General features: G+C 38.5%; 3 protein-coding genes across 5 annotated transcripts in view; 1 reads left to right on the top strand and 2 right to left on the bottom strand.

Annotated features, from left to right (window-relative positions):
- Positions 1–216: 216 nt before the first annotated feature.
- On the top strand, positions 217–1,985 carry ora5 (olfactory receptor class A related 5). Its single transcript, XM_008424555.2, has one exon. It carries the CDS (start codon positions 514–516, stop codon positions 1,609–1,611), a length of 1,098 nt encoding a protein of 365 aa, XP_008422777.1. The 5' UTR covers positions 217–513; the 3' UTR covers positions 1,612–1,985.
- A 748-nt stretch (positions 1,986–2,733) lies between these two features.
- On the bottom strand, positions 2,734–17,830 carry nup155 (nucleoporin 155). The gene is made up of 34 exons (XM_008424270.2): positions 17,670–17,830; positions 17,314–17,480; positions 16,398–16,535; positions 16,200–16,296; positions 15,999–16,069; positions 15,832–15,924; positions 15,394–15,657; positions 15,226–15,299; positions 14,367–14,458; positions 14,182–14,279; positions 13,932–14,099; positions 13,746–13,846; positions 13,323–13,493; positions 13,130–13,240; positions 12,910–13,004; positions 12,733–12,818; positions 12,113–12,254; positions 11,938–12,004; positions 10,972–11,087; positions 9,301–9,404; positions 9,016–9,149; positions 8,702–8,893; positions 7,796–7,934; positions 7,572–7,707; positions 7,338–7,491; positions 7,136–7,240; positions 6,571–6,725; positions 6,335–6,464; positions 6,129–6,242; positions 5,177–5,297; positions 4,981–5,091; positions 4,540–4,676; positions 4,346–4,452; positions 2,734–3,472 (listed from the first exon to the last, which is right to left on the bottom strand). The coding sequence occupies exons 2-34, from the start codon at positions 17,453–17,455 to the stop codon at positions 3,334–3,336; spliced, it is 4,104 nt and encodes a 1,367-aa protein (XP_008422492.1). The 5' UTR covers positions 17,456–17,480; positions 17,670–17,830; the 3' UTR covers positions 2,734–3,333.
- Positions 17,831–23,307: 5,477 nt separating this feature from the next.
- LOC103473783 (nipped-B-like protein B) overlaps positions 23,308–25,919 on the bottom strand; it is a 32,220-nt gene continuing 29,608 nt past the window's right edge. For all 3 annotated transcript variants that reach the window (XM_008424274.2, XM_008424272.2, XM_008424273.2), the window contains 4 exons: positions 25,359–25,717; positions 25,112–25,286; positions 24,797–24,988; positions 23,308–24,028 (listed from right to left, as the gene is read on the bottom strand). In XM_008424274.2, the coding sequence (XP_008422496.1) occupies positions 23,678–24,028; positions 24,797–24,988; positions 25,112–25,286; positions 25,359–25,717 (1,077 nt within the window). In that variant the 3' untranslated portion in view covers positions 23,308–23,677. The remainder of the gene's footprint in view (positions 24,029–24,796; positions 24,989–25,111; positions 25,287–25,358; positions 25,718–25,919) is intronic.

Genomic DNA, 25,919 nt, shown 5'->3' on the forward strand with positions numbered 1-25,919 from the left:
GATAGATAGATAGATAGATAGATAGATAGATAGATAGATAGATAGATAGATAGATAGATAGATAGATAGATAGATAGATAGATAGATAGATAGATTGATTGATTGATTGATTGATTGATTGATTGATTGATTGATTGATTGATTGATTGATTGATTGATTGATTGATTGATTGATTGATTGATTATAGTTTTCAAATCTCACAGATCTCTGCAAAATTCATCATCTGGAAATGAACGTGGAGCGAGAAATCTACAGAAAGGTCTGTCATACTTTGACAAGACCTTTGACAAGACCTTGGCTCTTTCCAGGGTCTGACCATGTAAACACAGGAAGCTACCTGTGAGATTCTGCCTTCCTCTCTGCAGGGCAACCTGACAGAAAATACTGTTTGGGCCTGAAGTTGTTGGGCGGGGCATCTCTACTGTCTATAAATGTCTGAAGCTTTCTTCAGACCGTACAATCTGTGTAAAACCCTCTACATCACTGTAGCTGGTGCCTGATCCAGTGACAGTATGGATGCAGATAAGTTGATTAAATCCATCGTCAGAATACTCATGTTCATTGCAGGCATCCTGGGAAACAACTGGCTGGCGATAGCCTCTCTTCTCAGAAAGAAATCTGAAATCCGTACCAACGAGATCCTGTTAATCAACCTGGCCGTCTCCAACCTCATTACCAACTACCTAGTGGACATCCCTGTCACCGTGGAAGACTTTGCTGGCCAATGGTTCATGGGACTGACCTTCTGCGGCATTTTTCGCTTCAGTTCTGACCTCTCAGAAACCAGCAGCCTCTTCACCACCCTCATCATCTGCGTCTTTTGGCACCAGAAGCTGGTTGGTTCTCTCAAGCGTGGAGGTGCCCCTGTGCAGCTTGACAACCTGCGTCTGCTGGGGTGTCTACTGGCCGGGAACTGGACGCTGTCCGTCATCTTCAGCATGCCTCGCCTCTTCTTCGTTGCACTGGAGGTGACAAATGAGAGCCTTGAAGACTGCGTAGATGTCTTCCCCAAAGTGCTTTCCAGACAAACATATGAGGTCTTTTTCTTGTCACTGGCTAATGCGTTGCCTATTGCAGGGATCTGGGTTGCAAGTATCCAAATTGTTTTAACTTTGCTCCAACATCACAAGCGCATACAGAGCGCTTCCTCTCATCGGGTCAAGGTTAAACAAGACAAGTCAGAGAGGTCAGTCAGCAGTGTTCCTGTTCAAGACTCCCATAAAGACCTCAAAGAGTCTTCTTCACCAACTGAGCGTGTTTCTTCTTGTCCAAATGGAGAATGTCTGGGTAAAAGTCCACAGAGTTCTTCCTTAGCCAACAAAACAGATTCCAGAGCAGAAGCTCAACCAAACCACTCAAAGTCCAACCAGATACCCTCTAAGCAAAGTAACAACACAAGCTCTCAGGTGAGGGCAGCAAAGAGCGTGGTGGCTGTGGCCACTGTGGTCCTCCTCTGTTGGGTGACTCATCTAATTCTGCGCATCAGTAACAGCATCCAGGATTCATCACTGATGATGGAGCTGGCCAGTTACATCGGAGCCGCCTACACCTGCATCATCCCTTATATTTTTCTGCATGGACTGAAAAAACTTTCTTGTTCGCTTAAATGATGGGAAATGTCCAACGGGACATCCACGATGCCACAGTTAAGTTCAAGAATATTCATACACCTGGTAGTGCTAGGTTTAAAGTAATGTTTTAATATTTACCAAACTGTTTCTTCTGACCTGAAGTAACGTTTATGTTTTTGATTTGAGGATCCATGGACAGATCAATGGAGCTCTGACCCACACAAATCATCAAAGCGTAATTTGAGTAGAAGTTATCAGAAGGGTTTGCTTGTTTGCTGTAATGCCACTGCTACTACTAATTTCAGATTAAGTTTAATAACTGTTGATGTAGATCAAACTGAATTTAAAGTTTTCAAGAGATTAAGACGGTAGTGTAATGTCTGCTTTAACATTTTTGAGTGACTAATTGAATTAAAAACCCTACTATTGATGGCTATGATGTTGCGATGTGGCTGATGATACATAGTGCATTAATTTAACATAATCAAATGCTAAATATGAAAACCACTAGATTTATTAAACTTTAATACTTTCATCCTTTAGATTATTTTAAAAAAAAAATCCCTACTTAACTAGACATGGTAAATAAAGCAAATAACTTTTCAGACTTTGTATGAACCATGTTATTAATTTATTGTTCCTTTGAGTCAATACTTCCGTACAGCAAGATACATTTAGAAATCTTAGCTGCACTCCACAATATGTAAGGCAGAAAATAACCTAAAACAATCTCAAGACTCAGTTCTGCCAATATTTAATCTCTACTAAACTATTAGTCTTTTCGCCTTACGAGTTTAAAGATTATATCCAAGCCCATTTTTTAAAATGTTAGAAATTAAACATCTGTGTTTTTGACCTCAAGGAAACTGCAATTTATGTCCACACAGCAACAAAATTAGTTTATTTTCCATGAGAATACAAATTAACTATAATTATGCACTAGAGTGCAGCTAATTGGAGATTGACACTAATTAGCATCTTGTTAGTTATTACTGTAGGAAATCCTGAGTGAGGTTTCAAATTAAAGATAATTGCATTGCATGACCAGTGTCACATTAAAGGAGCAACCTGGTGCCCTTCATATCTAATTACTCCAGCATCTTAACAGAAGGTCATGCTTTAATAAGAAGAGATCATCCACAGAAGTCACGACAAGTTAGATTTCTTTCTAAAAATGTTTTATTAGCCCGGCCAAAATTAGGTCTGATTATTTTTTTAGTGTAGGTGAAATTATGAACATCACCAAGTCAAAGAGTCGGAAAAAACTCTTATACATAATGGCAGTTTTAATATCCAAACAATCATTTTCTGTTAACCCACAGGTTTGCAAGAGAGGTTTTGCAAAGATAATGTTAAAGCCAAGGTATGTACATAAATACAAAATAAACTGGTAAAACAGTCAAAACCTTGTGATGCGATGCTTGAATCGACTCCATGTCCCGAAGTGAGGCTCAAATTCAGCTAGTTTTTGATATATGCAACAGATTTGATGAGTTTTTAATAAACACATTATTGAAAGCCCCTCCATTTCTAGATATCAAACAGCTATTTGCAAACAATGCAAATTACAAGCAGTCTTTTCAAAACTCCGCAGAATATTCAAACTAACAAAAAAAAAAACGGTAGAAAATAAGTTATAAAACTTGTCACTTTGCCAGTCTCTCATCACAACAAAAACGATGCCAGGTGTCTTTGTTTAAGGCCAGCAGAGTACCAGCCAGAGGTCAGCCAAACGTTTATTGATGAAGAATGTAGCTCTTGTCAATGGAGCTTCTCCAGCTTGGCCTGCAGGGACTTGAAGTTGCCGATTATTTGCTGAAGGGCCGAGTTTGGGCTTAAAGACTGCAGCTCCACCAGGTATCCGCAGATGTTGTCGAGGCAAACGTTGGTGAATCGGCGCCTGGAAAATATCACACGACGTTAACAGCAGCCTGATGATGCAGATTCATCGTCATTGGTCTTCGTACTTGTTTCACAAATCACTATAGTGCGTAGTTATTTACCCCAATGCTGGCTCAATCACAATATTACAGCATATAGACATGAAGTGGATGGATTTGTGAAAATGTTCAATGAACTTTACACAGAGAGTAGATCTGACTAAACGCAAACTTATTTTTACAGAAAAATGATCATCATAATGACCAGTGCTTTTTTTATGCATCTTTCTTTCCTTATAGTCTGCAATTTTTACACACAATCAATCTGGATTGAGGGAAAAGCAAAATTGCATCTAAAATTAATATTTTCCAGCAAATGCAAAAAAGGACATTGCAACCTTCACCACAAACAACTTAAAAACCTCAGTTTTTTCTTACGTCGCCCACTACAGGCAAGGAGGTGAAGTGACAAGTCTGTCACAATAATCAATAAATCAATTAATCGTGTGATAAATTAAAACAAACTGAATTATTTCAACTGGCATGATTTATTGTTATCTCTTCTTCCGTTTATCAAAAACTGGATGATAAAAAATCTTCAGCTTGATGGTTTGGTCTCAACTAGCGCTTTTTTTGAAGGACAATTTTGTTTACAAAGACTTCCAAATTCATTTTATTTGTTGTTTTGTTTATTTATTTTGAATATTTTACATTTTTTCCAGGTCTACTGATAAATGTTTATTAGAATTTAAAGTTGGCTTTTAGAATGCGCACTTGAAATATTATTTTGCCATTACCACTGTATTACTTAAAAATGGTCTCAAAACAACAATATTATTGTTTATCGCAATAACTTCTGGAACAATTTATCGTCCAGCAAAGTTTGTGCTAACCTGTCATATGTTGCCACTCTGCTGGGGTCGTCCACATATCCTGAGAGAAGCACATGGATGCACTCCACCAAATGTAGAGGTTTCCTCAACCGGAGCCAGCAGGGATCCTGGGTACCAGCAGATCACATTATTTATTGAGGAACATTATATCATCCATTCATGTTCAAGACAAAATCTGAACTGAGGGGAAATACCCGGGATTTGAAGAGCTGATCGTAAACCTCAAGAAGCCGTGGCAGCTGCACTCCGATCTCCAGCATCGTAAATGTGACAAATCCCACATCCCAGTTCAGTCGGCAGACTTCCTGCTCCAGAAACTTTACAAGAAACTCTGCAATCATAACACATCGCTCCTCGTTAACACGGCACACTCGTCATGTTCGCACCTGGGGAAAGAACCGATTATGTCCCAAAAAAAAAACAAAGACAATCTACCTCGAATCAACGTCTCCACAGACATGACATGTTTGAACAGGCTGCTTGTAAAATGTGGATAATTAAGAGTACGAGCAGCTGTTTGGTTAAACAGACCTGCGCCTCGGGGACACGCTCACTTAAAACATGCAGAAAGGATGCCTAATTATAATACTAAATTGCAAACAACAATCCTAAAACTGAACATGACTGAAACATACCCAGAGGGAAGTATCTGGGTGTTCCAGCGTAAATCTTCCCCAGTGCAACCAGTTTCAGATTGAGGGACCTCATCCTGTCTGCTGGACTCATGGCCACACTGTCACTCAGCTCTGGAAGACACAACACCGAAGAGTAAGGGACGTGTGTTGAATAGACAAAGAAGAAATATACCACAGGATCTTGATTTTAATTCACCTTTCTCCAAGATCTCTTGCCATAGCGAGTGGACCAGGATTTGGTCCGAGTGTCCTGCACAGTGAATTATGGCCAGCTTGCACTCAGACAGTTTATAATGGTCAGCAAACTCTCCGTAGAGCTGTGTGACAGAAAAAAATAAATAAAAATTAGATAATTTTACATTCCCAATCACAAGATTCATACACTTTTCCCACAGTAAAATTCAAGCACTTTCCAGGTTCGATTTGAAACTTTTCCAGCGCCAAACTTTGGAGATGAACTACAGAAACTACATTCTACAGCAGACGCAAGGTGAACTAAAATATAGCACAATTTTATGTTTTGAAATGTCTCCATCACACACGACTGGTCCAAGAACAAAACACCAATTAAAAAATAAAAGATAAAAAAAATCCCCCAATTTCAATCACTTTAACATATAAAATAAGACAATCAATAAGTCTTTGAGCCTTTAGAAATAATAAATATTCAATACAATGAAACAATCCAAATGAACTGTGGTAAGGTAAATGACCTTCCTGATCATATTAAATGTTTAAATACAATCAACAAAGAAAGTTACAAAAGCAACAATGAAATGTTCCCACAAAGTTTTCTGGTATTTAGCAAACATTAATTATTTTTCGTAATTTTAACTGATCCAAAACAAGAAAAGTTTAAATTAACTTCACACAGTGAGAAGATAAATCTGTACATCTTTTTTATTAGGTGTATGAAAATATCTGGTTTCAACTATAAATAAAGTTTTCCAAGTTTAGGCTTTTAATCAAACGTTAAATTGCAGCTTATTAGAAAACTGCGCCGTTAGAATATTAAGCACTTTCAAGGACATTACACAAAAATCAAGCACTATCCAAATAACTGAAATTCAAGCATTAAAGGATTTAAGCACCCATGTGAACCCTGCGATCAACAGTAAAAACCGTATTTCTCTGATGTTTTGAGGTACCTTTGTAATGTCCATAAGCTCAGAGTCCAGTTGTGAGATGGCGTTTTTCACTGACGGATGACTGGAGTACTGCCTGATCAGGGTTTCCTGAATCTGCAGTTGAATGCGGACAAGCTGGAAGAAAGTGGAAACACGCAAACATTAAAGAAGCGCCCGAAGTAATCTCAGGTTAGGACGCCTCGTGGCTTTCGGTCAGGCTGACGTACCTCCATCTTTTCCTCCAGTTCGTGAAGGAATTCTCCATCAGACGCCTGAGCAGAGATGCAGGAGGAACTCTTTGCAGACAGGATGGCTCGAGCGATGTACTCCAGACGCTGCTTTAGGGAGATCTCAGTGCTGGAACATCCAAGAGAAAGTCAAAAAAAAAAAAAAAATCGTTACAAAAGAACTTGATGTGAAAAAAGAAAATACAGGTCAAACTTTTCTCCTGTTCTGCTCAGACCTGTGCATGTCAGCGAGGCGGGCCAAGACGTGAGCTGCCTTGCCAAAGTTGCGGTTCTTCTCGTAGTAGCGCCACAACAGGTCCATGTTGTGAACCTTGCTCTGGTCCTGTTTTATTATATGCATCAGGTGTTCTTCAAGATAAGGAGAATTCACCTGGGAAACAGAAGTCAAATGCAGTTCAAGATTTATGGGGATTTTAAAAGAATAAATGTTACAAATAGGTAGGTATACATTTGAGCATTTCATCCAGTGTGGAATTAGAACATTTCAAATGTGTGTGCCCAGACTTGCTTTAAAAAAAGAGGAAGAAAGGATTTATCATTCACAGCTAGCAAATAATACAATATAGTAGAATGTGAAAAGCTTAGAATGAATGAAAAGTCTATGCAATTTTCTGTTTGGATAATATATGAACATTTTATCTCTTCAGAAATCCAGTTCTACCTCATTTTAGTCTTGCAGACACAAAACAAGTTTGTGTGAAAATCCCCTCAAGTCCTAAAAAAAGTGCATTTAGAGAAAAACGAGCACTGATTCAAAGAGAGACTACATAGTAGCATTACCTCCAGCAGCTTGTCCGTCAGGTCAGCCTGGATCAGCCAGTTGTACAGGGCGATGTGAAACAGCTCGTCCTGGGAGCTCTGGGCCAAGTCGAGCATCTGCTCAAACTACAGGGCAGTGACAGATTCTCATTAGAAATGCAGATCATTTACATAAGGATGAAGGGAAGTGAGCAGCTGACCCCCAGCCCCGCTTTTAACTCACGTGTGCTGTAGCTTCTTCATTGCTTAGCATGTTGGGATCCGAGGTCATGACGGGGGGTCCAGGTTGCTTAGGAACGCTGGGCGACTGAGGGGCAGCTTTGCTCTGGTTCACCAGTTCCTGCATGGTGTCTGTGATGCACTTATAACAAGAAAGCCTGGAAAATAAGAGGAAGTTAGTTTGTGGTTAGCCAGCCCAGACACAGAGAACTGTAGGGTTGTGTCTTTGTGGCCTTACCTTTCCTGAAAGGCCTGCAGCCCCACCTTGTCCTCCTCAGGCTCTCCGTTTTTATAGAAGTGGGGTCCGAGCCTCTGTGGATCCTTTTTGTCTGCTGCTGTGAGACACAACTCAAGAACCCCTTCGTAGAAACGCACTGAAACGACAGAAAAGCATTAGCTAGTCGAATGCTAAAAACAAACAAACAAAAAAAACAGAAAATGTGGCAGGGAAACCCACAACACCTTGTCTGTACTGGGAGCAAACAAGCGGCAGGTCTGTATGTTGGCTGATCTGTTGGTAGAGCTGCAGAGACTCTCTCAGCGTTCGCTCCTTCTCCACTTTGTTCTGGATCTGCTTCGAGCTCTGCAGCAACTCGTTGGCCTAAGAACAGGAAAACATACGGTCAACAAGACCTCGGGTATCCAAAAGTCTTTGCAGATTGGATGAAGCAATCAGATTAATCGGGAGGAATTGATTATTGAAATAACCGTCAACTAATTTAGTAATAGATTAATCCTTAACTGGAATATACTGATTAAAAAAAGGGAAATTTGCTTAAATAAATAGTAATTAAACCAAAACTGAACAAAAAATCTCTTCAAGTGGCATGGTTTTAGCATCACCTGGTTCAAATTCTGTAAAAGAAAATCTCTCAAGAACCTTTTGCTGTCCAATCATTAATCCAGTAATAATAAATAATAATACAGATCAGCCCAACACTGTAATAATGTTAAGTCAAGCAGAAAGAGCTGAGTTTTTCACCCATCAATATTGTATTGTTTTAGTTGCAGATGCGTTCTTTGAAGTAATGCTATTGCATTTTAGGCAATAAAAAAAAGAGAATGGAATCATTGTTTGCATCTTTTTATGTATTTAGAATATTGTATAAAAAGGCTAAAATGCAAAGACTTTTGCTTTCTAATTAGTCATCAGAATAATAAATTTAAATAATAGTTGGTTGCAGCAATAAAGAGCACACTGTTCAGGTTTTAATCTGTACAAAGCTCTTTAAAACTCTGCGTCATTTTATTCATTATTTAATTATTACACTACTTTGTGTTGGTCCATCACTTTAAATGAAACGCATGGACAACTGTGGCCGTAATGCAACGTAATATGAAGAAGCATTTGCGATGCGCCGCGCGTACCTTTGAGCAAACGCTGTCGTCGGTGCTGTACAGCATCGGGCAGAGGTCTCGGAGGTGAATGCTGATGGCATCCACAGAGGCGTTGTCTTTAATATAGACATTAATAAGGCCTGTGACCAGAGCTCCAGATAACTCCTTGCCTCTGGTCACTACATCCTTAAAACATGCCCCCTTCATTTCCTCTTGAAACTCCTGTGAATGAAAAAATGGTACAAAGCACAAATGAGGCAGCAGAGCTTTTTTTTTTTTTTGCTCAAAGCAAGGAAATAGGAGACATCTACTTAGAATAGGTGAGTATTTGTGGTCACAAGTACCTTTGGCAGCTCAGACATAATGAGGCTGAAGTGATGATCGCAGAGGAGTTTCCAAAGTGCCAGAGTTTGGTAAGAGCGATACACGAGCTGCTGGATGCCCTGCAGAGACGCTTTCTCATAGACCTGAGCCTTAGCTGGAGAACGAAACGGAAAATTAATCTTGTACAAGAGAAGAACTAAAGATTAAACCCATTAGTGTTCAGTGAACAGCATTGACTACAAAGTAAACACGTCTTTCCTTTGTGGCCTTTCTATGAAAAGACGGAGGGAAGTGCTGAAACTCACTGTGATATTTCCTCTGGAGCTCCTGCTGCACCTGCTGGGAGCTGGCTCCGTCAGGGCGCATAAATCCCAGCAGCCTTTGCTGCAGGTTGGCGGGGGAGCTGAAGCTAACGAGGCCCAGAACAGAAGGAAAATCATGTAAGTTTAAAAAGGAGGCAAGAGAGAGACACAAAGAGATGGCAAAGTCATATTAGAAAGTGAAGAAAGTTCAGTTTCCAGGTCAGAAAGCCCATGGAAAGCAAATATTTTAAATGATTTTTTACAGCTTTGATTAACACAGTATTAGGACAAAACAGAAAATTGTGATATTGTTAAAATATTGCAATGATGAATCCAATTAGGGTTTTCCCCAGCACTGTTTTTGAGTTTGGCATCTTTGTCATAAAGACATGTAAGATGTATTGACCACATTGCATTTGAAATATAATATCCTACCAAATATCGTATTCAGCTGCACTTTGCAATGGCAACCATAAACATACTTTGTTGCACAAGAAAAACAGTTGTAATCTGCAGAGTTCTTCAGGTATTATTCTCTCTGGTTCCAGTGTCTAATGAGAGTGCAGTCAGCTTGAGGAAAAGCAATGGAACCAGCATCCTGCAGCTGCTTTTTTTAATGCAACACCTTGTCTTTCATCTTTCAAATCTCTGAACTTGTTTTCCTTCTGATTAACACACAGACGGGCAGAAATGGTCACCGAAATAACTTTGACACATATTCTGCATATTTAGTCCAAACTGCCTCATCTGCCTCCTCAGATGGATTTCTCTTTTTAAAATCCCATCTGAGGAAGCAGAAGAGCTGGATGCTGAATGCTGCTGCTGATAAGAGCTAATGATGTGCTGGTGACCAGGCTCAAGTAGCTCAAAAGAAAAAGGCCTGCAGCTTTATTCCAGCAAAGCAAACCCTCACTGCAGGGCTTGTTATCACAACGGTCCTCCACATTTCTCAAGTCGAAGCTCCAAACTTTCCCACACTAAGGTCTAATTTTTTTCCCCCATGTAGTTTTTATAATATTGGAGACATTTGAATAAATAGCTGGGCTTTACTAACTAATCGATTATGTTGCAATTAATTCTGCAGTTTGGTAAATAATTATTTCAGATTTTTTATTATACTGTTTTCACAACCAGACCTATAACAGCATAAACTTCATATCTGTATTTAATCATGGTGTACCACCATTTTTATTGGCTTTACATTTATTGTGTCCTAGCAAATATAGAGATGAGCAACAATCGATGCATTATTTGACATTTAAAAAGAAGGTCCAGCTTAAAAACAATTTCTCTTAAAACCCAGAACAATTGTTGCATCAATTTAGGTTCTAATATGGGGAACCAAATACTAGGAATTTGATTCAATTGTAAATCACAGTAAAAAGCTCTTTACTTTTCCAACATTAAAATTTGTATCTTTTAGATAAGGCAATTTTAGATTAAATGTCTGGTAACCAAAACTGTGGACATAAATTGGACTTAGATAAAATGTGGGTGTGGCGTTACGTTTTAATGGCTCAATTTAAAAACAATGGATGCATTTTTTTTTTTTAATTTACACTCAAGTTGACAAATATAAAATGACTGTTGTCATTAAATAACAGGTGAAGTAGAGATTAGCTGCCAAAACAAAAACAATGTTCTGATGAAACATTCTCAGGAAAAGGCTCTTACCTTGCAGCACCAAGAGAAGACGGACTGAGCTGAGAGTTTTTATCAAGGAACTCCTGTAAACCTCTGAGCTGCATTAGGATGGCCTCCAGCTCAAACGAGTCAACGGTGCTTTCCAACTGTGAGGGCAATAAATAAAAAAAAGAATAATAATTTAAAAAAAAAAAAATTTTAAATCACACAATTTGTTGGTGTATACTGTAATAATGATAAAGCAATATAAAGTAGTTTAAAAGACACAGTGTTCTAAAAATGAAATGTATTAATAATCAAATAGGCTACTTCAGTACATCAAATGTGCCGTAGAACAGAACCCAATAATTTCTTTTAATCACATTTTGAAATCAACTAAAACTGATAGATGCTCCCAAGAATCCCAGAGCTGGGAAAAAAAAAAGAAGAAAAAAGCCCAGTAAAATTACCAATCTTCAACCTGAAAGTGTATTACGAAGAGGGAGCAGTCTGCAAATGTCACACAGTAATTCAGGCATTGGCTCAGACGGCCAATGAGACACTGGAGACGTGATCAAATTCCCTCAAAACTCAGGTTTAATTTTCTCAAACTGAAATCCAGGTTTGTGTCAACAAGACGTGTAAAAGCCAGTAACTGTAATGCTAATGGAGGGAACAGCGCCCATGAGAGGAGATCATATGTTTGTGCAGAATGTTAAATACTCGCATGGTGCCATCAGAAATCTCTACGGCACAATGTCAGATAATTAGTCTTCGGAATAATGGATGTACGTGAACACAATGCCGTTGATTTCCATATATGTTAAGTTAAAACTAAAGGTGTGCTTCCAAATTAGGATCCTTTTCTGAGAACTATGAACGTTTTCTGAAGCTGTTATGACCATCCTGCATCTCCACTGCATTTACCAGAGGAAAAAAATAGAGGAAAAATAGAGGTAGCACTTTTTCATTTACCAGGAACATCTGGATGGAGTTTTAAAGTGTCATTGCACTTACAATGCTGACAGTCTGATTTCCGTTGCTCATCGTTTTCTCAAAAGCAAGGCTCCCGTCCCAAAGATTCCTGTTAGTGTCGAAGGAGGCATATTTAGAGGTCAACACAGGCAAACATCAGCAGTGAGAGCTCTACGTAAAATATGCAGGTCTGGATGAGAAAATCATGCAGAATTACCCGAGAATGCGAGCAAAGTAGATGCAGATGCCGTTGTGTTTTCCGGAGAAAATCACCTCGGGCCCAGCCGACATGGGAGTGATGGGTGCAGATCCAGACTGCATCGGTGCAAATGGTGTTGCAAACGCAGGAGGCATCACTCCTGAAACAGGCAATGAAAATAAATGAAAAAATAAATAAATCATGTCCTGTGTGTGAACAGGGTTTTAGACTTTATGACAAGTTTTATTTTTTAAACAAGGATGCATCTCCAACTAAGTCTCTCACTATAAGAAATTAATTAATTGATCACATGATAAATTAAAATAAGCTCAAAAACTTTCATTCTGATTAATATTTTTTGAAAGGCAATAACCAACTGATTCGGTTGTGTGTAGTTTTTTTTTGACTCCTCCTCATTTATCGTTTTTGGTTTTCGTGTTTAATTTTGGATATTTAAAATATCTTCCACTTCCAATGCTAAGTTCTTTACAAAATTAAAGTTCATTAGCCTTTATCAATATTTGACTAGAAAATGGTCTCAAAACAACATCATCATTTATTGCTTTTATTTCAGGGACGACTTATCACTTGGCAAAATATGCTTTTGCAACAGATCTCCAACAAATCTTTACACTGACCCGGTGCTGGAGAGCTCATCACAGGCCCAACAGTACTGGGTGTTGCCATGGCAGCAGGAAATCTCATCTGTGCTTCTCCTCCATATCTAATCCCAACACGTAAAAGAAAGAACCGTCTTTAGTTTGCACATAATGCAAACAATCGCAGCTATGCAGGGGCAAGAATCATCATCTGACCTGAAGAAAGCTCTGGTGGCCCACTGGGAGACCTCTCTGTCACAGGCGGCGTTGGAACAAGCCAGGATGAGCGCTGTGGCGCAGGCCTGCTCCTCCTGAATAAAACAAGATAAATGTGTCTAATACATTAGAACGTTTTGCTTAGATATGTGCATAATGCAGGTTCAAAACAACACATCAAACCTCTTTAAGCATCAACCACAGCAGAAAAGCTCTTTACCCTGTGCAGCTTGAAGAAGCGCTCAATATCCTCACTCTCTCCTGCAGCACAGCTGACCAGGAGGTGGCGCAGCTGATCAACCGGACGCAGTTTCTGAAAGATGTGGCTTCCCTGAAAGGTAGAAAAGGTTTAGAAGAAACTCTTCAACTAAGATTAAACTTTAAAGGGACGAGGAGTGACTGCGGTTTTTAACCTTTGCGGAAAGGAGGACGAATTTCTGCGCGGGAATGTTGTGCTGCTGGACGACCACAGGCGAATCTGTGATGGAGATATGCTCCTTGTTGAGAGGAGTAAAAAACTTGGGAGGCTTCTCGTCGTTAAGGGCACAAAGAGCCCAAGAGTGTCCATCAACATTAGATATCATCTGCAAAAGAACATAACGTATAATTAGTGGTTCTTAACAGGAGTCGACTTTAATGCAGATTTTCTTTAATCCACAATGAATACATAATATGTTGAGTAAATAACTTCTTGCAATCTGATTGTACATACGTGATCTTCCTTTATCTTAGATAAATACAGGTTAAATAAATTACAAATGTAGCTAAAATGTCTCCACTACATACACGTCTCCTTATTTGGATATTCTAATTTCTAATTGTTTGTTATCTTCAACCTGAGTTTCCATCAGGGGTTTCTTGAAGGGAAAGGAGTCGTGGTTGATGCACCACAGAATGTCACTGTCCTCCGTCTCCGAAGCGGCCATGAGGAGAACACCTGCAGCATCAGACGTTTAATTTCACATCAGTAACACAAACCAGACAAACGTAGCTAAATTGGGGAATAACATCTGATCTCCCACCTTTGCTGTGCAGAGCTTTGTGGACTTTGGAGGGCTTCTGCAGTGTGGAGGAGGCGGAAAAACCCGGCGGCAGCCGAACATGGATCAACGACAGCAGGCTCGGGCGAACGGCAACGTGCTTCTGGTGCTGAGGTGCAAAAGGCGCGGTGGTAAAGTACAGGCGCACACCTGCAAAAACAAAAACAACAAAGTCGCTACAAACTTCCAATTAAAAAAATAAAGATCTGTCTCCTCAGCATCAAATTTTTACCTGCATGAGTAACGGCAAGCAGGTGGCAATCCAAGGACTCTGATCTGTCAATGACTGAGATTTGGACGATGGGTTTGAAGACCGAACGATCAATTGTCCTAAAATCAAAGTTGTACAAAAACGTTGGTCAGAATGTGAGGAAAATGATTGACACAAAAGGAACAAACCTGCACACCCCAACGTACCGAGCAATGTTTCCTGCAGCTGCTATGATGGAGCTCTGCGACATTGTCGCCACCCGACTCATCCCTTGGCCATCAGCACCCAGATCATACACCTAGAAAAAATAGAGAAATATTTTAGATCACTGTAGAATTTTATGTATGTGAAGGTCGTAATCCGAATAACTAGAAGCAATAGTCTGGATTCACTTGAACAGTTATTTAACTCTGGAGAAACGTTGTATGGACAATTCCAACAATGATGGACAATGTTTGGAGTTGTTGAGGTGAGCCTTCCAAACCTAGCAACAGCGTAGCAACTGCAAACAACATGTGATTTGCTTGTCCCTTTCTAACCTCACAATGTAAAGGCATTAAGGCCTTGTAACTGCAATGCTTTGGAGTGCAACATTCATTGAAAAAACATAATAAACATTCAGAATCCTGTGGAAAAATCTTTTCTAATAAACATTTTTATACTTTATACTTCATGCCCCTTTCACATAGTTTCATTATCTTTAGACACCCTTCTTATTTCCTTTCAGAACAAAATTCTTATTTGAATGAAAATAACTTCACATCTAAATCTGCAAGAGGTGAGAATATTTTGGGCTTATTTTTAGATGATTGAAACTTGCACAGAGTTGGATGCTCCAGCAGGAAAATAATTACAAACACGCATCAAAACTAGTTTTGAAAAGGAATAAGAAGGTCAGCATTAACCATCCAAAGATCTATTGTAAATTCAAACCTGTGCACCCAATTCTTTTTAAAAAATCACAGAAATTATTTGCCTCAACCTGAAAACAGAAGAGCTGAAAAGCATCTTTTACAGCTCAAAATTTGGGCGTATGTAAACTTCAGATCAGAGCTGCAGTCATACCTGTAGGACGTCTTTCTCAGAGCGGGTGAAGAGTGTGTTGCGAGAGTTATCGATTGCAATCTGCACAATGGGATCTGCGGAGAGCGGAGCCAAAAACAGAATCATCAAACAGAAACGTTTGACTGCCAAAAGCTTCATTTCATGTGAAAATGTGTTCCTTCCTCTTACCATCTTCAGAAAAAGAAAACTGGAGCACAGAGGGGATGAGGAAGGACAAAGAGCTTTTGGAGTGGTTAATTTTTCTGCAGCGTTGGCTGAGCCAGCCTGCCTCTGCCTGGTAAGCTATCTCATAGAGACAACCGTCCTTTCCTGCCATGAAGATGCGTCCCAGATCCGTAGAGGTGATGGACAGGATGTAGGTGTTGTCTGTCGGGATTGAGAAGAGGGGGTCCGGCAGAAGCTGCATCCCACCAGACATGCTGTCATTTAATGCTGTAAAAAGATGGAGACACCTTGGTTTTATTAAAGGTAGTTTGACCAAATCATAATAAAAATAGGCATCAATATTAAGCTTCTGGTTGCATTTTTTTAAAGGTATGACTTATACAAATAACACTCAGAAACATCAAGAAAAATGAAATGATCCAATAAATAGGACAAACTTACCAGCTTGGCTCTTGGGGAAACTCAGTCCAAGGATCACTACATCCACAGATGTGGCTAAAACCAGGAGGTAGTGGATATGTGGCTGTAAAATCCCTGAGAAGAGAAGGGAAAAGATCTCAAACTCAAATAAAAAGGGAGGAAAAATACAGATGCATTTTTGCGCATACCTTGTTTTGGTTTAACAAGACCCACAGCTAGAATCGTTTCAATTAGGCCATCAAAGTAGGCCACATCTCCCCTATAAATACCACAAGAAAGGAAGAGACAGACATTATAAACAATGGCTCAAATGAAATTGGTGAGGACCAATAATCTATTTCAGCAAGCTTTGAGAAACATTTCAAATGACAGCGTCAAATAATACCAACCCGTCTTCGTAATTCCACATGAAGATATCGTTGTCAATTGTGAGCCACGCTCGAGAGATCTCAGGAAAAAACCCCATCATGCAATTAAACTGCATATCTATAAGACGGTTAAGCGGAAAATCGAAAAGGAGAAAACAAAACATGCTTTTCTGGTATGAACCTACAGGATAACCATTCACTAAATGACTGAAAGGATACGGCTGAACTGCTCCACCAGCTCAGGCGGCAGTGGGATTCTTCTGACTGCGCTGAGTTCTGGGAGGTTTGGTACGCTGAGCAGGCCGGGTCCCTGGAGAGGGTAGTCCATGTCCGACACGCCAGAGATGGACGGCATGTCTGTTAAACAAATTAAATTAAGGAATGGGTCAGTCTGTGTATAATCTGATTTCTCAGCTCAAACATAAACAGAGCTGCGCAATGAATCAAATAACAGTCATCGCAACATCACTGAGTGCAGCATTGCGATCGCAAAGGAATGCTTGAACATAATAACTGGTTGGATATTATTCTGTAGGTAACATGCATGCTAATATTACTTCTGTTCTGCTGGACACACTGTGAAAGAAGAATCAGGAAAATAGGATTTATCATAATAAATATGAGGCCAAATATATTATTGAATAGCAGTTGTTATGTGCACGTCACCTGAAAATGCCTTACAAATACAGAATAACTAGTCATCTGCAAGATTGTACAAATTGATTTTGTGGCGACTGCACTTTGCTATGATGTGCAAAAGGGAGTCTTGCATTTAAATGTACATTTCATGTCTACATGCTAAAATGTTGACATTAAATACACTAACAACATACTTGATACTGAATGTTGCTTCTACAAGATCACACAAATACTTTATGTTTGCTTCATTGATCTCATGTGGAGGAATTTCTTTTTATGTAAGCAAACAAATTACACACAACCAAACTAATGGTGGAAAAGTGAGACACACATTTGAGGGGGGGGGGGTTAACATTTCGAGTGTTTAACTGAGCAAACCATTTCATTTCTAAGAAGTTTAAAAGTAATCCCAATTGGTGTGAAGAGGGTGTTTTCACTTCCCAGACCCGCCCATTCCTCATATCTTCTGAAGTTAGGGATGAAAATTCAGACTTACTGTGTGACGGGACGCCGAGCAGCTCGGACAGGTCAGGAAAACAGCGGTCATCCTGCAAGTGCCTGTCTATCAGCCGGGCAGAGTTATCCAGCGCCTCGGCGAGCGCAGATGCGGGGTTGCTGGCTCCAGCGACGGACGGCATGGCAGGAAACCCACCGCTGACTAACCTGGGAGTCAAACAGAGACGTGTCCGAGCAAATCAAAAATATTTTATGAGTCAAAATTAGCCGATGCTATATAGCGCCGGCTAGCTGACTGCCGGAGTTATGCATGCAATATGTAGCACACAAGCTAACAACTAAACAACTAGCTACATGTCAAAAACACTGTTCTTAAAAGTGAATTAGTTAGTTTACCAGGATGCAAATGTTCCGCGCGGGCCTGACTTTGTTAACTGAGGCGTTTTGTTGCGTCTATTGTGCTGCAAATTTAAACAAAAACACCCAGCATACACACACACAAGCAACTAACAACCCGCCAACCTCATGCGCGGAAGTTTTCTTCTTTACTCTCTAATGATTTACTGTTTGAGATCGAGAAAATGTGGTGCTGCCACCCACTGGTCTGAACAATCAGACCATTGTTCATAACTAATTTAACCTGTGAGCCCTGATTTTTAATCCTGGAAATTGAGTTAGTTATATCCACTATAATATCTTGCCTTGAATCTGAATTTACCTCTTGGATACTAATTAATGCGCTACTAGAATCTGAGCAAATTAAAAACTCAATTTTTTCCATTTCCTCAACCCATTCTAAAGCCATTAAAATTGCCATTAGCTCACCTGCATACACTGTCAGTTATCAGTTATTCTTTTATTTTTCATACAATTTAAATATGGAGCATGAAATGATGCACCTACTTGATTATTTACCATTTTTGAGGCATCTGTATATATTTGAATATATTCTGAATATTCTTTTTTAATATAATTTTCCACTTCATTCTTTACCAATTCTCTTCCCTTTTCCAATAATTTTAAATCAACTTCAGCCTGTTCAAAAACCCATAACGGAATGACAGGAATAACAACCACAGGACTAATTAGAAATTTATCAATCCCGAATCATATATTTTATTTAAAATTATCCATCCAAAACTATTAATTTGCTTCTTTTCTTTTTCTTGACAAGGTTGTAATGTCATACATGGAGGATGGGCTTCATTATGTCCTTTAATATTTGGCCAATAGGTTAAGGCTAATTGTTCCCTCCTGAGCTCTAGCGGCATCTGACCCATCTCAACCTGTAGAGCTGAAACTGGAGTTGATTTCATCGCTCCGCAGCAAAGTCTTAATGCCTGATATTGTATTTTATCTATCTTTGCCAATAAACTACTTGAAGCTGAATTATATAAAATACATCCATAATCAAAGACTGATTTAATTAGCCCCATGTAAATTGTCTTTAATGCTTTCCTGTCTGCTCCCCATTTTTTGCCTCTCAGACATCTCATAATATTTAAAATGGTTTAACTTTTTTACACTATTTTATCTATATGTATTTTCCATGTGAGTATTTTATCAAACCATATACCCAAATATTTAATTTGCTCTTTCCTTTCTATAATATTCCCATATAATTTAAGATCCACATTAGTATTCACCTTCCTATTTGTAAAAACAACAAATTTAGATTTGGATGTTGAGAATCTAAATCCCCATTCTAAAGCCCAAGCTTCTACCTTATTTAATGCTTCCTGTATTTTCCTGTTTATAAATTCAGTGTTTTTTCCCCTTTTCCAAATGATGCCATCATCTGCAAATAATGAAACCCCAAAAGATTTATTTATACTACTAAAAATATCATTAATCATTATAATAAATAACATAGGACTTATAATACTGCCTTGTGGAGTACCATTTCCAACTTGATACCCTGAACTTATTTCCCCGCCTATTTTAACTCTAATATTTCTTTCAGTTAATAACTTTTTAATCCACCTATATATTTTACCCCTTATGCCTATTTGTTTTAATTTAATCAGCAGTCCTTCTTTCCACAGCATGTCATAAGCATTTTCCACATCCAAAAAGATCGCCATTACACTCTCTTTATTAATCTGGGCCCGTCTAATTTCATGTTCCAGACATAATGCTGGATCGATTGTACTTCTGCCTTTCCTAAAACCAAATTGATAAGTTTCAATCTTCTCCTTAGATTCTAAGAAATAAATTAACCTGTTATTTACCATTTTCTCCATAATTTTGCCTAAACATGACGTTAGGGCTGTTGGTCTGTAACTTTCAGCTGAATTTGGATCTTTCCCAGGTTTACAAATGGGAATAATAATGGCTTCTTTCCATTTATCAGGCAATATACCTTCTTCCCAAACGTTATTATACAATTTTAGAATTATTTCTTTACTCACATCGCTAAGTTTATTTAACATATTATAAGTAATTTGATCATTACCAGGAGTTGATTTACTAGAATTCCTCAGTACTCTATTTAATTCAAACAAGGAAAATTTCATATTAATAAAATCATCATACTCTTCATCATTATGAATTAAATCAATATTTCGCTGTTTAATAGTTTCATGTCCTAATTTTTCTTTATTATCTAGATTCTCTGTACTATGTACCTTTGCAAATACTTTCGCCAATACCTCAGCCTTATTTTTATTATCTATAATAATATTTTCATTATCTTTTATTATTGGAAAAAAAGACTCTTTGGAATTTCCAGACATTTTTTTAATAGTATTCCAAACCCTGTCTAAAGCAGTGTTTTTCCCCAAAGTTTCACAATATTTTCTCCAGTAATCTCTTTTAGCGTTCCTTATAATTTTCCTGACTTCTGCCTGTTTCCTTTTATAATTTATTAGATCCTGGAAACAAATTATTTTCTTAAGTGTCTTAAAAGCCTTATTTCTCTGTTTAATTGCTATTGAGCATTCTGGTGTCCACCAAGGAACTATCTTCTTTTTTCTATTACCATTACTTCTAGGAATACACGATTTGGCTCGATTAATTATACATTTGCTAATTTCTAAATTTAACTCATTCATTGGTTTATTTATATCTACATTTTCTAAGCTAACCTCACTCAAAATTTCAAACTAACCTCAATCTGCTTTCTCATATTTCCACCTCCCCTCAAGTTTTGTCTGGTCTTGCTTTAGATTTACACCTATATTAACAAAAATTGGATAGTGATCACTCCCTATTGTGTTTTCTTTAAATACTTTCCATCTGCATAAATCAGCAATAGATTGAGAGACCAAGGTCAGATCAATGGCAGATTCTTTACCCCTCACAAAGTCCAGCTGAGTGCCTTCACCATTACTTAAAATGATGACCAATTCTTTTTCTTCAATCAACTCTTCTACAACCCCTCCATTATAATCATCCTGATCTCCTCATAAAGTGCTCTGTGCATTGAAATCCCCAAACCAAACTATTTTCTCTCTCCAGTTTCCTAGGATTGATTCAAGTTTAAATTTTTCTAATTGTTTACAAGGATTATAAAAATTTATTATTGTAGTATTCCTATCATTTGTCCAAACTTCAACAGCAGTAATTTCTAAGTATGATACTACTTGTAGCTGAATAAATTTTATGTTGGTTTTTACAAATATAGCACGACCTCCTCCACTCCCGTTTGACCTGTCTTTACGTAAAACTGAATAACCATGAATATTAAACTGTAATGATGGTTTGAGCCACGTTTGTTGAATGCATATTATATCTGGTTTTGGATTTAGATTATTAATGAAGCCTTTAAATTCCTGACCATTTGCTATCAGACTGTGAGCGTTCCATTGTAATATTAGAATTATGTGATGGTTTGAGATGCCTCCAGTTCAGATGCTCCTTCACCCTGTCGCAATTCATCATGAATTTTTTCATGATAAATTTTTTCAAGATAAATCTTTGACCTTAAAAAATTTTGTAGCTGCTTTGACTATAATTTGAATTTTTTCTGATTTATTTTTTGCTTGTTCTGAGCAATTAATGATATATGCAAGAAAAGGAATCAATTTTTCTAACGTGACATTACCCTGATTATTGTCTGCCACTGTCTTCCTTTCATAGTTTATTTTTGGAGCATTATCATTACTTTTCACCTGTTTCACTGCTTCAGCATAAGTAACTCTATTTTCAGTTTTTACTTTTTGAATTTCAGCTGGCTCTTTTCTTACAGTGCATCCTGCAAATGCTGCAGTATGATTTCCTCCACAGTTACAACATTTAACAGGATTATTTCCACACTCACCAAAAGGATGTTCGCCTCCACATCTCCCACACCTGTTTCCCTATACAAACATTTGCAATATGTCCAAATCTTTGGCATTTAAAGCACCTGAGTGGTGGTGGAATATACTGCCTTACATTAAAACTCAAGTAGCCAACCATTACCTTATCAGGCAGAACTCTATCTTTGAAGACCAGTAGTACAGATGTACTGTCCATTTTCTCTCCATTCCTAAAAGCCTGTAGTCGTTTGAGGTCTGTAACTTCCCCTCCTTTAATTATTTTCTTCAGCTCCTCCAAATTTTCTCCTACAGGAATTCCTGATATTACTCCTTTCTCTTCCCCAACAACCTTTCTTTCCAGCACTTCCTTTTTACACACCATTTGTAATTTAAGAGCTTCATTATTTTGTTCAGCATTTTTACAAATGATGAGCAGACTTCCATCTCTTAAGACTTTAGCTAGTTCTACTTCTCCAATATCTCTCTTAAGTCCATTTGACAGATTAATAGGGCTTACTCCAAACATATCCTGTCCAGTTTTAAATTTTAGTATAACTTTAAACTCTTCCATCATTGCTTTCTTCCTTATTTCAGCTGTTTCTTCCTCATCCTCAAGAGATCTTTTCCCAGTGTTTATTTCCTTTTTAGCCTTATTTCTCCCCTCTCCCCCTCTTCTATTTTCTACCATAGACCACCCTGTATCCATAATCTCGTCCTCCAAATTTCCCCCAACACTACTTGCCATCTGATCCACTCACAACCCGGATTATGCCAAAAATCACCTCTGGCTTAATTTAGCAAATGCCAGTTACGAAACTGTAACTGATGGAACGAAAAGCGCGTTCCATCAGACCACTGTTTAATAGTAGTAGGCAAGTAATGTTTTGGTGCATTACCGCCACCTACTGGAATGGAGACTGAGCAACCATATTGTTCTAAAAGACGTACTATTCTTTTCAGTATTTATAAGTATTTATACGTATTTATAAGAAAAGATACTACACATGTAGGAAAACAATAGGGAACCTTTATGTGCTGATAATATTTATCATAGCCTGTAGAGCTATTAATTGTTAATTGGTTTTTCTTTATCTCTTCTTAAAAAAATCATAGGATTTTCATTGCTTTTTCACATCTTTTAGAGAACTGTTACTCTGTCTCTCACTCAGGCATAAAAAGACTTCTGAAATTAATCAACCCACTAATAATGTCTACAAATAACAAACTAGAATCTGTTGCCATTTTGTTACTACGCCTCCCAGAAGCACAAACAAGTAGTAAAGATAATATTGTATCAGAAACTTAACATAAACACGAATCAGAAAACGTTTTGCACATTCAAATTAGAGCTACCAATAACTCCAAACCTGAGTTTTAAAACTAGTCTTGTTGGTTTTAAAAGGCAGCTTTAAAGAAGTCTGATCCTATAGACAACAGGAGATAAGTAGCTGAACAAAGCAGATAAAAAAAGAAAGTCCAAGGAGAAAAAATGTCAAAGTGTTTCTGCAAAATCTAACGCAATAGGTAGCAAAGAATAAGAACGATTAATTGTAGTTATAAGCTACAATTAATCATAGCTTATTAATTGTAGGTGGTAGGAAACTTAATTGTTGCCCTATGCTATAAAACACTAAATCAACTGTATATTAAAACAGTATTAGCGCAGATCCTGTACCGCTTTCCCCATAAATAGCTCATGCCAAACGTAACAGAGATGGTGCTGCACCATTTTTTTTAATAATATGACATGAAAATTTGCTGGACTTCACATCAAGTAAATAAATTCATCTGGATCTAGTTATAATTCCAAAAAAAACACTTTATTAAGAACATCATCAATACACTAACTTCCAACATTCAGCTTGTTTTTTTTGTTTTGTTATTACAGAATTATGTTCAGATATAAACATGTTTTTTAGTTAAACTATGATACAGCGGGAGTAAAAATCAAACATCCAAGTTGCTGCACAACAGCGAAGGAACTCCCACACAATGTTTTCACAAACATTTTCTTCTCCGTTTCTCTTGTGTTAACTTAAGCATCAGTATTTCAAAAAGATTTCTGCCACCAGAGCCTTAAATCTAAATCATGAATGTTGTCTCTGAAGGTAACATAGCAGATCCAGAGATGATGTGAGCTGCGAGGGCCGCATGTTTTTGCTATTAACTCTTTGATCCATCCTTAGCCGCGTACAGCGCTCGCAACGTCTGTGCCACTTTGTTCGTGAGCTTCTGTCCGCTCGTCAAGGAGATTTTCTTGTAAATAATGTCCGACTCCTTGATGCTGTCGACCCAAGGCACCTTTTTGCGACCGTCCCGTTTCTTCGCCACAGTCCATGGTCCAGAGTAAGATCCCGTCATCCAGTGTATACTGTAGCCGCTCCTGGTCTTCTGGACGATCTTGGCGATCTGCGGTCTGTCTTTGTATTTGGGGCGACAGATGGCGACGATGTCCATTAGCTCCACCATCTGACCCGTGTCATCAGCAGAGTCCATGTCTTTTCTTGGTTTCCGCTGTGGATTACATAGAACGGTGTTAGTTTAAGCAGGAAGCGGCTAGCACAAATCTAGTAGAATAATTTTACAATATTTAACAGTGTTATTATTGTATTTTCATGCATGTTGAAGTCGGGTTTCATGGCTCTCCCAAGATTCAAGATTTTACGCGACAGCTACATGGTTTTAGGTTAAAGGATGCTCACTATAAGAGTTTGCTAAGTTGTAACAATCTATTCAAAACAAGATAGTCATAAGTGAAATGAATTGTCTCATCATTTAATTCAATTCAAAAATACTCTATTTATCTCAGATGGAAATTTCACCCATCGTCAAAGAGCTGCTATGTATGTTGACACAGTTGCTGATAGGGCTGTTTGGTAGCAGTCAGTCCTCCAACGTATGTGAGGAGGCCTCTGACTGAAGACTATTACTGTATGACAGACTCGTGGCTCAAGAATAGCGTCTTTTTTTTTTTTATTGACCTCTATGTTTGATTATATCCAGGTTTGTAGCATAAAGAAATTTACCTAAAAAAATATATATTTCACAACATAAAGCAGGCTAAAGAATGTGATTAAAAAAACAACAACACATCATACCCTGATCAAAAGGAACCGAGGAACAGATGAGAAACATAATCACTCTATCAGTCTTCAAAGGATTACAAAGCAATTTCTAAAATTTTCAGACTCCAACAAACCACTGTGACAGCCACAATCAAGTCATTGTAGACTGGTAACATAAACCAAAAACTATTTAACTTCATGGGATTGTCATTCTTACCGCAGGAGGATCTTCGTCCTCGCTCTCCTCGTCATCTGTCTCTGCCGGAGCAGTGTGATTACTGTGGTTGTGATTTTGGGGCTTTGGACCCTTCAGCAGCGAATTGATGGCTTTGTTTCTGGCATTAGCATTTGCTTCGCCCCCATCCTCATCCTCTTCATCACGATCCAAGTGCTCCATCAGCACCTTGAACTATGAGACAAAAATCAGACCCAGTTAGTTCACCAGCCCAAGATGGAAGATGTTTTTTTATTTAGGAATGTTTTTTTCCTACAGATATTGAGGAAATAAAATGAGGAAGAAAACTGTGCTTACATCCAAAAACTGTTTGACAATGTTCCTCTTAGTTTCATAGCTGAGGTTTCTGTTGGCCACGTCACTCCTCAGGTATTCCAGAGTTTGACGAGGGTTGAAATGCACCTTAGATTTCCTGTTCACTGCCTTGTCATAAACTTTGGCAGACTCTGTTGGCGAGTACTTCTGGATTTTGCTGTAACACGAGCGAGATGTCCGTAATAAAGCAAAACAAGTTCATAAAGTATCTCTACACGAGGCCTCTTACCTGTCTGAGAAGCCATAGAGATTCTTTAGGTGTTGTTTGAGCACCAGCAATAGCAGGATACCCTGTGAAGCACTGGCAAACTCCTGCAGAGGGGTGGTGTTTTCAGGCAGGCGGTCCATCACTGCTTCTTCATCGTCCAGATCCGAGTCAGAGTCACCGCCTCCGGGCTTCTTTCGCTTCCGAACTTCCTCCTCCTCCTCATCGCTACTGCTGCTGCTGCTACTGCTGCTGGATGTGCTGCTGCTCTTCTCTTCGTCGTCGTCCTCATCTGAGCTCTTTTTCCTCTTACGAGAATGCTTCTTTTTTCTCTTCTTTGTCTTCACCTTCTTTTCGTGTCTTACGGGCTCTTTCCGTAAACACTGCAAAAGTACAAACATGCTAACTGGTTTAATATGTAGAGAACTGCGCTTCATTGGAGTTTAAGACTTAACAGGCCCAGCCATTCAATTAGAGCCACTTTTAACATCAAGCAGGAAAATAATAACAACCAGAGAACAGTGGAAACCAGATATTTTAGACATGCTTTTTAAAAAGGTGGATTGAGCTCCTGTAGCAGTCTGT

The sequence above is a fragment of the Poecilia reticulata genome, linkage group LG12 (genome assembly GCF_000633615.1).
Source record: "Poecilia reticulata strain Guanapo linkage group LG12, Guppy_female_1.0+MT, whole genome shotgun sequence".
Classification (NCBI taxonomy): Eukaryota; Metazoa; Chordata; class Actinopteri; order Cyprinodontiformes; family Poeciliidae; genus Poecilia; species Poecilia reticulata.

Excerpts from the sequence above, each read along its gene's own strand:
- ora5 (XM_008424555.2), top strand. The coding sequence starts at position 514 with ATGGATGCAGATAAGTTGATTAAATCCATCGTCAGAATACTCATGTTC.
- nup155 (XM_008424270.2), bottom strand. The coding sequence starts at position 17,455 with ATGCCGTCCGTCGCTGGAGCCAGCAACCCCGCATCTGCGCTCGCCGAG. Across the intron at positions 12,005-12,112 it reads TACTTTGCTCGCATTCTCGG|GAATCTTTGGGACGGGAGCC; the intron begins GTAATTCTGCAT and ends CGACACTAACAG. Across the intron at positions 9,150-9,300 it reads GCTCCAGAGGAAATATCACA|CTAAGGCTCAGGTCTATGAG; the intron begins GTGAGTTTCAGC and ends TTCGTTCTCCAG.